Source organism: Carcharhinus amblyrhynchos, chromosome 8 (assembly GCF_965287045.1).
Source record: "Carcharhinus amblyrhynchos chromosome 8, sCarAmb.v2.hapA, whole genome shotgun sequence".
NCBI lineage: Eukaryota > Metazoa > Chordata > Chondrichthyes > Carcharhiniformes > Carcharhinidae > Carcharhinus > Carcharhinus amblyrhynchos.
Genome location: NC_137331.1, coordinates 110,857,815 through 110,870,232, shown reverse-complemented (window position 1 = coordinate 110,870,232; position 12,418 = coordinate 110,857,815). Strand labels below are relative to the sequence as shown.

The following is a 12,418-nucleotide window of genomic DNA, read 5'->3' as shown; positions in this document are numbered from 1 at the left end:
GTAACGGAATAAAAATGACCAGTTAATCTACTGTTAGTTGAGTGAGAAATGTTGATCTGGACCCTGGGCAAACACCTGCTCTTTACATGTTTTTTATTCATTCATGGGGTAAGGATGCGCCGGCTAAGTCAGCATTTATAACCCATTTCTAATCGCCCTTCAGGAGGTGGTGGTGAGCCTGCTTCCATGTGGTGTACGTACTCCTACAGTGCTGTCAGGGAGGGAGTTCTAGGATCTTGATCCAGCCACAATGAAGGGGCTGAGGTTGATGTTGGGCAGTCAATCTGGGTTTATTCTTAATTGGCATAATGATTACACGCAGTTGATGGATTTGCTGGGTCATTTCAGGGGGCAGTTAAGGGTCACCATATTGTTGAGGGTCTGGAATCACAGGCAGGCCAGTCTGGGTAAGGATGGCAGATTTTAAAGGACGTTCGTGAATGGCAGATCAGACTCAATGGGCTGAATGGCCTAATTCTGCTCCTATATCTTATTAACTTATGAACCTGATGGAATTTTACAACAATCTGCTGGTTTCATGGCCACCATTACTAATGGTATTTTCTATTCCGATTTAGTTAACTGAATTTAAATTCACAGCAGCTGTAATGGGAGTTGAACCCATTTTTCTAGACTACTTGTACAGGTTTCTGCATTACTAGTCTATCACTCTGCTGTCATTCTTTAAATAGTGCCTTGGGATCTTCTACACCACTTGAGTTAACAGCACTCGCTCACTTCTAAAAGATTATAGAAACATGGAAGATAGGAGCAGGCAGAGGCCATTTGGCCCTTTGAGCCTGATCCGCCATTCATCACGATCATGGCTGATCGTCCAACTCAATAGCCTAATCCTGCTTTCTCCCCATAACCTTTGATCCCATTTACCCCAAGTGGTATATCCAGCTGCCTCATGAATACATTCAACTTTTTGGCAGCAATTACTTCCTGTGGTAATGAATTCCACAAGCTCACCACTCTTCGGGTGAAGATTATCACAATAATAAATGAATGACTTTTGTCCGGTGACATCCATCATTATGAAGTGTTTCGAAAGGTTAGTCATGGCCTGAATCAATTCTGGCCTCCCAGACTTTCTGGATCCATTACAGCTCGCCTGTTGCTGCAACAGGTCCCCAGCAGACACCATCTCCCTGGCCCTACACTCAACCCTGGAACACCTAGATAACAACCATACCTATGTCATAGACTGCAAAGCAGCCTTTAACACTATTATTCCTACCACACTCATCTTCAAACTTTGTGGCCTGGGGCTCTGCTCCTCTTTCTGCAACTGGATCCTAGACTTCCTGACCCACAGATCACAATCAGTAAGGATAGGCAACAACACCACTTCCACGATCATTCTGAACACTGGTGCTCCGTAAGGCTGTGTCCTCAGCTCTTTACTATACTCTTTATACACCTCTGATTGTATGGACAAATTCCCTTCCAACTCAATTTTCAAGCTTGCTGATGACACCACCATTGTGGGTCAGACCTCAAACAATGACAAGACACAGTACAAGAAAGAGATGGAATCTGGTGAACTGATGAGATGACAATAATCTCTCCCTCAATGTCAACAAAATGAAGGAGGTAGTCACGACTCCAGGAAGTGTATTGGAGGACTTGCCTCTGTCTATAGCAACAAGGACAAAGTAGAAATGGCCAAGAGCTTCAAGTAGATGCCCAGATCACCAACAACCTGTCCTGGTCACCCCATGCCAATGCTATCATTAAGAAAGCCCACCAATGCCTCTACTTTCTCAGAAGACAAAGAAAATTTGGCATGTTCGCTACAACTCTCACCAACTTTTACAGACGCACCATAGAAAGCATTCTTTCTGGTTGTATCACTGCTTGGTACGGCTCCTGCTCTGCCCAAGAAGGGGAAGGAAGAAGAAATACGTACAATAAAAAGAATTAAAGACAGGAAGCAGGAAGTGAGACTGAAAGGAGCGCCAATGAATGGATCTATGGATCAGCCTTGCAGTTTCAGAGTGGCAGTATTTCAAATCTAGGGGGTTGGCTTAGCTTAGTTGGCTGGGCAGCCAGTTAGTGGTTCAGAGCAATGCCAACAACACGGGTTCAATTCCCGTAACGGCTGATGTTAATCTTGAAGGTCCTGCCTGCTCAGCCTTGCCCCTCACCTGAGGTGTGGTGATCCTCAGGTTGAATCACCACTGGTCAGCTCCCCCCATTGAAGGGGAGAGCAACCTATGGTCATCTGGAACTGTGGCAATGTTACCTTTTTATTTCAAATTAAGAGAAATGTTTGATGCATTAATAACAATATTGGCTTGATTTTCAAACCATTTCACAAACTTGACTAGGTGCTCTGTTGGAACAAATCCAAAGGATATCTATTTTCCTGCATATAGTCCAAAGGTGTGCAAGTTAGGTTGACTGACCATGCTAAATTGTTCTTTGCATTAGCAGGGTTACGGAATAAGGCTGGGTAATAATCTATGCAGACTTGAGGGGCTGAGTGGCCTCCTTCTGCAAATCCTTCAGGGATTTGATGAATGTAACAAAAATGCCTGCAATTCTGTGTGTTGGTTCCGAAGATAAATTGTTGCTTTCAGCAGAGGAAGGGGGGAAATGGGCACGGGGATAATTTATGGTGGCAGGTTGTTGTGTCCTGCTTGCTGCTGTCTTTGGCACAGATGGTATGTAGACAGCAGGGCCCAGGGGCACTCCCGCTATTTACTCATCACGGTTTGTATCTGAAGCAACCTGGACGCATGCGATAATAGCTGGAAACGGCATCATTATTCTTGGGCCACTTATACTAATGGATAGGTTGTCAGCATGGAACAAAACAAAGCCTTAAGAGTGGGATGATGTGGCGCACTACATTATGCACAAGTGGGAAGAAATACACAAAACTGGAGCTTTTCATTTGTGCAGAACTTGGCGAGCGGTGAAATCAAAGCAGGTTTTTGTGCTGGAGGTAAACAGGCTTATTTCCAGGGAACAGGCTTTTGTTGCTAATGGACACATCAAGGGGAACCAAGTGCTCAGAACCATCAACTCTTAAAGATGTCGATGGTGACAGGGATTACTCTTTACAGCTTAAAATGAAGGCTATTATTCAGAAATACAAACTGTCCTCTGCCTCATTTTCTTCAAATGGTTCAATCCACTGGCTGAAGCTCATCCACACTTATCTGAGTTCCCTCAAAGAAAAGGAATGGCCTCATTCTCTCCCATTTTGTGCCCAGAAGTGAGAGGAGGATTCCCATTGGAAAATTACTGGATTTGCTAATACTGATCGAGAAGCAGGAATGCTCAATAAGGTAGAGTTTTAATTTGTACAATAGAATAAAGTGAACGTGATGATTGTGGAAGTAAAAATGTGGAGAGATATTAAAAGGGATCCTGAATTGCTACCACACCAAGTTAAAATCAACCCTATAGAGTTTGAAGTTTATTTATTAGTGTCACAAGCAGGCTTACATTAACACTGCAATGCACTTACTGTGAAAATCTCCTGGTTGCCATACTTCAGCACCACACTGAGGGAGAATGTAGAATTTAGCAATGCACCTAACCAACACATCTTTTGGACTGTGGGAGGAAACTGGAGCAACCGGAGGAAACCTGTACCAACACAGGGAGAACGTACAGACTCTACAAAGTAAATGATCCGAGTCAGAAATTGAACGCAGGTCCCTAGTGCTGCGAGGCAGTAGTGCTATTATGCCACACATGGGAGTGCAACTGGTCCCTGAGATGGCAGGTCTGTCATATGAGGAGAGATTAGGTCAGTTAGGATTGTATTCATTGGAGCTTGGAAGAGTGAAAGGGGATCTTGTAGAAACTAATGAAATTCTAACAGGGTTAGACAGGGTAGATTCAGAAAGAATGTCCCTGATGGTAGGGGAGTCCAGAGCTGGAGGTTATAGTTTGAGGATAAGGGGTAAACCTTTTAGGACTGAGGTGAGGAGAAATTTCTTCACCCAGAGGCTGATGAATGTGTGGAATTCACTACCACAGAAAGTAGTTGAGGCAAAACCTTTGTGTGATTACAAGAAGAAATTAGCTATAGCTCTTGGAGCTAAAGAGATCAAGGGATATGGGGGGAAGAAGAGATCAGGGTATTGAATTCGATGATCAAAATGAATGGCGGAGGAGGTTTGAAAGGCCAAATGGCCTACTCTTGCTTCTAGTTTCTACGTTTAACCCCAATAAGCTTCTGTTCCGTGCTTTTTAAATGTCAATCAACTATTTTAGTGATTCCCATCAACCCCATCTGAAAAGTACAGTTCTCCGAGCTGTTTCTGCCTGGTGAGATCCTTAATGATAAAGGGTTAATTATATAATGTGTTTATAATTATAAAACTTGTACACCTTTCGGGTTACAGATTGCCATACCAGCCTTATGGACATATCTATTAATGGATTGCTTATTCTTTAATTGTCTCACAATTAAGGGCTGTCTATGCAACTAATTTGGCAGGTTTCCAATAACACGAATTCAGTTTCTCTTGTTAAATGTCAGTTTAGCACAAAATGCTTAACAGCATACTAATTCAAACTACAAAATGATCGTCACACTAAAACTATTGATTTTGAAATGACCGACAAGATGGTAAAGGCACCACCATTGACCTCAGAGAGCCCGCGGAGGTGGACAAACAGAGAATTAGCCAAGGTCCCGCTCCTGATTTCGATCCAGTTTCACTGCTGGGAAGTGTGGGCAACAGGTGATCTCGCTCACTTGCGACCATGTCAGAAAGCTATTCTATCTTTTCCCTGCACAAGAGGGAAGATATCAACACTCACACCTGAACACTGACGGAAGCACCATGGAACCATATCATGTAGTGGGCAGGATTTTTTGACCGCGCTCGCCCCAAACCCAGAAAATCCTGCCCTTTGCATGGTCCACCCCATGCCCGCTCCAATTCCCACAGTGGGAGGAATGGGAAAATTTGCCCCAGAGCCTTCAGTAAAGAAGGGGAGAAAATTGGGGAACACTTTCTTTTGAATAATGCAATTATCCTGTTTCTCATAGAATCCTTACAATGCAGAAGGAGGCCATTTGGCCCATCAAGCCTGCACCCAACTACAATCCCACTCAGGCCTTATCCCCATGTATTTACCCTAGCTAGTCCTCAGATACTAAGGGGCAATTTAGCATGGCCAATCCACCTAACCCACACATCTTTGGACTGCGGGAGGAAACCAGAGCACCTGGAGGAAACCCACACAGACACGGGAAGAATGTGCAAACTCCACGCAGATCCAAAGCCAGAATGGAACCTGGGTCCCTGGCACTGTGAGGCAGCAGTGTTAACCACTGTGCCACCATCTCGCTCCTATTTTTCTACAGGATGCTAAGTGTGCCACTTTCAACATGAAACCAATACATCCTGTAAACTACACATAGTCCTGAGCTGCACTTTACATTTATACAGATTTGCAAACTGCTGAAGTTTTGTTTTGCAACTAGCTCTGCACCCTTGAGACCAATAAACCATACATTTGCTTCAAAATGATTTTCAAACCTACAGCACAAAGTGAATATATTAAACCCAGCAGTAACATGTGATCTATCCCCCCAGCTGTAAGATAGATAACATATAACTCAATGGAAACTTGGTCACTCGTAGGGTGTCAGAACAGATTTGGTGTCGAGTTGACTGATTATGTTTCATGGTTGGCCATGACATAAAGCTAAAAGGAAACAAGTTGAAAAAAATGATTTGAGTAACACTTGTTTAGTCATAGATCTAGCAGAGTGGGTACAGTTGACGTGCCTACAAATAGTCCCCCGAAATTTTACCATCCCACCGCCCCCGGGGATTGGAGCAAGCGAGGGGTGGGCCATGGAAAGGTCCGTTGACCTAGGGTAGGACTTTCCAGTCTCGGGGAGAGTGAGGCTGGAAAATTCCACCCATATATTGGGGGAGAAATTACTCTTCAAATCATCTAGAATTGGACATCAAACCTTATGTCCATAATGTCCTTCTCAGAGCACAATGAAATGACACTATAAGAGAGACTTACCTGTGTAGTAGGAATTCTGAATAGATGGGCTCTTCAGTGTATTTGTCTTCACGGTAAATGAAGATGGTGAAGACATGGCTGAGAGAAAATGGAAAAGAATGGCTCAGCGCTTAGTTGACTTTGGGAACTGTTCCAGTAAACAGTGGGACATCTTCTGAACTCACCTCTTCCATTCAGGTTGTGTGTATCCATGAAGGAGAAGGCCTCATCGCAGTTAGTACCTTGCTCAGTAAAACTCTTGTCCATTGAGTTCACCATCACTGTCATCTCCTGTCGGGTACTGCTCAGGGTATCTTTCCTCTTCTTTGCTAGTTTTCTTGAAATTAAGGGGAAAAAAAGAAAGCGCACAATTAACTTTTAATGAAAGACAAACAGAAGATTGGAATTCCAGACACTTTTAAATTACCTGAGTACCAACTCATTCTAAAAGTTACCAACAAGATTCCTTTGCATTTGATCAATGTCCAGTATATCTGCGAATATAAAGAAATCTGAATTCTCTAAAAAAGCGCTACACTTAGGATGCCTCTGAGAAATAACTTTAAAGTAAAATGATGATAGGAACAAGGAAGGTTTAAGGTTAAGTTTATCCCTTAATGTCATGAGTAGGCTTACATTAACACTGCAATGAAATTACTGTGAAAATCCCCAGTCGCCACATTCCGGCATCTGCCTGGGTACACTGAGGGAGAATTTAGCATGGCCAATGCACCTAACCAGCATATCCTTTGGACTGTGGGAGGAAACCAGAGCTCCCAGAGGAAACCCAAGCAGACACGAGGGGAATGTGCAGACTTTGCACAGACAGTGACCCCAAGTTGGGAATCAAACCTGTGCTCCTGACACAGTCTGGCATGCTAACCACTGTGCCACCGTGCTGCCCCTGTGAGAGTACAGGGTCTTCCTCTCTAACATTAAGGATTCTTGACTATGTATTCTGATAGGTTTGAGATCGGTGCAGTGTTGCGATTCTTTGCTGGACTGGTGTCAAAAGCAATGATATAGGAATAAGAAAGATTACCTCGCGCCAATGACTCCTTTTAGTTTTGCTTCACAATACAGGGAGCAGGTTGCAAACACTATTTTTGTTTTGCAAACTCCCATCTTCCCTGAAGGCATTCACCAGTCCTACAAGTGACAACTGCCCTTTGCTGTTTTGCTTATGACATATGATTCTGGACAGCAAGTGTAGATAAGCTATTAATCACAAGCAACTCTAAACCAGTCCTCATCTGGAATCTATACATGTACATTGCCCAGAGAGGGTTGCTGGATTACAGTCTGAAGGGACCAATCCTCCACTTCCCAACTGTTGAAGACACCAGCTTATAAAGAAGCTTTATTAAATCAGGATTCTGCTGATACAGCAGGCAGTCTTTCAGTTTCCACAGGCCGGAGAACCCCACCTCCACCTGTACGTGAGTGACTGTGTTTGCATGTCAGTTAACATAATACAACTCATGGGCTGGAATCTTTGGCGTAGGATTGGGAGGAAAGGCTGGCTCAATTGGGGTTGAAAGGATGGTTGAGGATGGCCTACACCCACTCATAGGTCGACGAAGACCCTTGGGTGGTTGTGATTCTACTAGAGGTAGCATGCTGGATGTTGGGGAAGGGATGTGGCTGTGGCCACGTCAGAAAGCCACCCAGCAAAAAAACCATCCTCAGGTACAGGGGAGGAGTGATGCCCCACCGGTCAAGCTGCCCTGTGGTCCATGGAAGGCCCCACCTTGACAAGGGAGGTTCCTGTTTGAAAAGACCCTGCCCTCACCAAGAACCACCCCATGCATCCCCAGGCACTGCCTGAGCAAACCCAGCCCCACATCTCAATTTCGGGGCATTCTCCATTTTGGCTGCTGCTCCAGGTCTTCTGCAGTCCCAGCAGTGACCACTGATCCCAGTGGCACTGCTGGGACTGAATGACTGCTGGCCCTCTGATTGACTGCCAACTCTTGGAAAACATGTTTTTCTATGTTTCTATGTTTCTAATAGGACCTCCATCTTTATAGGCATAGGAATCTGATGGTGTAATGACTTTAATTAGGCCAATGAGGTTAGCCTATTGGAATATGAGCTCCCTGGTTAAGAAGTCAAAGAACAAAGAAAATTACAGCACAGGAACAAGCTCTTCGGTCCTCCAAGCCTGCATCGACCATGCTGCCCATCTGAACTAAAACCCCCTACCCTTCTGGGGACCATATCTCCCTATTCCTATCCTATTCATGTATTTGTCCTGATGCCCCTTAAAAGTCATTGTTGTATCTGCTTCCACAACCTCCCCCGGCAGCGAAATCCAGGCACCCACCACCCCCTGCCTCATACATCTCCTTTAAACATTGCCCTTTGCACTGTAAACCTGTGCCTCCTAGTAAACTGACTCTTCCAACCTGGGAAAAAGCTTCTGACTATTCACCATGTCCATGCCTCTAATAATCTTGTAGACTTCTATCAGGTCGCCATCCCCCCCCCGCCCCCCCAACCTCCGTCGTTCCAGTGAGAAGAAACCCAGTTTTTTCAACCTCTCCTCATAGCCAATGCCCACCATACCAGGCAACATCCTGGTAAATCTTTTCTGTACCCTCTCCAAAACCTCCACATCCTTCTGGTAGTGTGGCGACCAGGATTGAACATCACATTCCAAAAGTCAATTGATGTGCCCATCAGGGAGTCCTTTCCTTGTACTGAACCAGGAGTGTCAGTTCCTCTGGGATTCCCAAAGGTAGACTGTTAACTACTAGCACCCTGTGTACTGCTGTTGGAATTGTAAATAAAGGGATTTTGGTGAAGGGACTTCTGCCTCCAAAGGCTTATTACAGATGTCAGGCAGTTCATTGCCTGATTAACATGCAATTCCTGTCTCACCTTCTGAAAGTGGTCTTGATGGGGTGGACCTGGCTTTCTGGACAGTTGATGGCTGGAAACTGAAGCCATTAAAGTCAGCCATGCATATGTGGAATTCTGTTCTTTGAGAGTAAATTAACATATTACAGAGTTTCTGAGGTGTCCTTTGGGAGTAGGCTGAAACTATTTTTGTTGATTGGTTTGATCTGATTTGATTGTCATATGTATTAGTATACAGTGAATAGTATTGTTTCTTATGTGCTACACGGACAGAGCATACGGTTCATAGAGAAGGAAAGAAGGTGCAGAAGGTAGTGTTATAGTCATAGAGATAGTGTAGAGCAAGATCAACTTAATGTAAGGTAGATCTGTTCAGAAGTCTGACAGCAGCAGGGAAGAAGCTATTCTTGAGTTGGTTGGTATGTGATCTCAGACTTTTATATCTTTTTCTTGATGGAAGAAAGTGGAAGAGAGAATGTCCAGGGTGCATGAGGTCAGTGATTACGCTGGTTGCTTTCCCGAGGCAGCGGGGAGTGTATGTAAACAGAATCAATGGATGGGAAGTGGGTAAGAGTGATGGACTGGGCTACGTTAACAACCCTTTGTAGTTTTCTGTGGTCTTGGGCAGAGCAGGAGCCATACCGAGCTCTGATACATCCAGAAAGAACACTTCCTATGGTGCATCTGTCAGAGTTGTAAATCTCCTGTCTTCCACCCTATCACGGGCCTTCCTTTTGTCTTTGTCCCACCCATATCAATCCCTGTAATGTTTCTACCTTTCACCAGTTTCGATGAAGGGTCATTGACTAAACTTCTCTCCACAGATGCTGTCAAACCAGCTGAGTATTTCCAGTGTTTTGAGCTTTCAGTTCAGATTTCCAGCATCCATTTCTTGATTAGCGCTTTCTGTGTCTATTTTCTGTCCAATTTCTCCTCCGATCTTCAGGAATTTGCTCCTCCATGTGCAAAGTGCATTTTGAGATGGAGAAATTGCAATCAGGTTTTGTACTCCCACTCGCTGGCAACATTGTGGGAGTATCATCAACATTAACACTGTTCATGGAGAAAATACATCACTACCTTAGGGAATCAGCACTGTGGTTATCACTGCTGCCTCACAGCTCCAGGGACCTGGGTTCGATTCTGGCCTCAGGTTACTGTCAGCGTGGAGTCTGCACCTTCTCCCAATGACTGCGTGTGTTTCCTCTCACAGTCCAAAGACGTGCGGGTTAGGATGATTGGCCATGCTAAATTGCCCCTTACTGTACCAGGTTGTGTAGGTTAGAGGGATTAGTGGGGTTGTGGGGACAGGGCTTGGAGTGGGATTGTTGTCGGTGCAGACTTGATGGGCCAAATGGCCTCCTTCTGCACTGTAGGGTTTCAATGTTTAGCTCAGTTGGTTGGGCAGCTGATTCGTGATGCAGAGTGATGCCAATGGCATGGGTTCAACGCCCATACTGGCCAAGGTTATTCATGAAGGCCCACCTTCTCAACTTTGCCCCTCACCTGAGGTGTGGTGACCCTCAGGTTAAATCATACCAGTCAGCTCTCCCTCTCAGAGGGGAGAGCAACCTATGATCATCTGGGGCTGTGGCAACTTTACCTTTACTACCATCCCAGGAGAGCTCAGGTACAGCATTAAGTGCAGCCTTTCCCAATGTTGCTCACATCTTGAGCAAAACTACAAGAGAACATGCTGCCAACCCATTAACAAAGCTTTACCTTCTATCAAAGGATAGGTTCTTATTTAAGAGCTGCATTTCCCCATGGCTGTTTTGCTATAATAGTTAGGAGTGAGTGGAATATTAAATGCTTGCTGATCCTTTGATCAAAATTAATTCTATCGGTTAGGTTATTAGAATTGAAGATTTCCTGAACTTTTTAAATGTGGCCCAGAACAACATTGGGCCGCATGGTGGCACAATGGTTAGCGCTACTGCCTCACAGTGCCAGGGATCTGGACTCAATTCCCGGCTTGGATCACTGTCTGTGCAGAGTCTGCACCTTCTCCCCGTGTCTGCGTGGGTTTCCTCCGGATGCTCTGGTTTCTTCCCACAGTCCGAAAGACGTGCTGGTTAGGTTCATTGGCCGTGCTAAATTCTCCCTCAATGTACCCAAACAGGCACAGGAGTGTGGCAACTAGGGATTTTTCATAGTAAATTCATTGTAAGCCTACTGGTGGCTCTAATAAATAAATAAGGTAAAATTTCCGGGTCCTGACCCTTGAGTGTCTGAGCACTATCTCTGCTGCCTGATCTTCTCACAAGCAAATACTTAATAGCCTTCCTCCAGCAGCCACATCCAATCAAGGGGCGGTGAGTGGGTGCACTGCACAGTTGGGAGGGACAATTGTAGCACTCAAATCTGGAGGGCCAGCCAGGCGAGTTGGGTGCTGCTGACGTAGGAGTGAGACCTTGAGGGTGTCTTGAGATGGAACACCATCTGAAGACTGTTGACTTTTTTTGAAAAATCAAATGTACCCTCAGCTGTCAGGCCAGCATTGTGAAGGGTGAATCACTCCACCAGGTGGCCTGCTGATTCAACTGTGGCCCTCTAATCCCGTGGCACCAGGGTAAGGGAGTTTAAAGGAATTGCCGAAAGAGCCCACACCATGGGTATGAAGTTGCCTCCAGGCTCCTGCTAGACTTCAGCCTCACTAGGGATTCAACACAGAAGATCAGAGTGGTGTCGCCACTTTGCTCTTTAATTAATTGATCCTGAGGTTAGTACTGCTGCCTCACAGCACCAGAGACCCAGGTTCAATTCCCAGCTTGGATCACTGTCTGTGCAGAGTCTACACGTTCTCCCCTTGTCTGTGTAGGATTCTTCCGGATGCTCCAGTTTCCTCCCACATTCTGAAAGACATGCTGGTTAGGTGCATTGACCCAAACAGGCATTGGAATGTGGCGACTCGGGGAATTTCACATTAACTTCATTGCAGTGTTAATGTAAGCATTACTTGTGACCATTAAATAAATAAACTTTATAAATTGATAATACTCTGCGTTAAATGAGGGAGGTGAGTATGTGGAATGAGCTGCCCGAGGCAGTGATAGAGGCAAGCACAATTGCAACATTTGAAAGCCATTTGGATAGGGGCACGGATAGGAAAGGTTTAGAGGGATATGGGCCAAAAGCACACAAATGGGACGAGCTCAGGTTAGGAAACCTGGTCAGCATGGATGAGTTGGGCCGAAGGGCCTGTTTCCTTGCTGTAGGTCTCTGTGAGCCTGCGAGTAGTTCCAGTGACCCGCAGATTAATTCCAAAGCTAACAAGCACCTTGCTGAGATTTCAGCCATGGTTTATGAAGGAACTTTGGTGTTTGAAGTATTGCAGGTGGCACATAATGCTAAAGATATATATATTTTCTATAAATATTCCATACAGAATTCTACAGGAAGCTCCATTTTGCAGAGTAGTTATTTTTTCCTTGGTCCATTTGTAAATACAAAACAACCTTCTGCTTCAGAAGGAAAAGTTAATTTGAATCACTGATTGCTCAGAAAATGAGACATTACTGAGTGACGATACCAGCTATTAAACATCTCTTCTATATTA

General features: G+C 44.8%; 1 protein-coding gene across 8 annotated transcripts in view; it reads right to left on the bottom strand.

The window, feature by feature from the left end:
- LOC145346831 (receptor-type tyrosine-protein phosphatase mu) overlaps positions 1–12,418 on the bottom strand; it is an 834,856-nt gene that overhangs the window by 150,603 nt on the left and 671,835 nt on the right. For all 8 annotated transcript variants that reach the window (XM_080194637.1, XM_080194638.1, XM_080194639.1 and 5 more), the window contains 2 exons: positions 6,183–6,334; positions 6,019–6,096 (listed from right to left, as the gene is read on the bottom strand). In XM_080194637.1, coding sequence (XP_080050763.1) covers positions 6,019–6,096; positions 6,183–6,334 — 230 coding nt within the window. The remainder of the gene's footprint in view (positions 1–6,018; positions 6,097–6,182; positions 6,335–12,418) is intronic.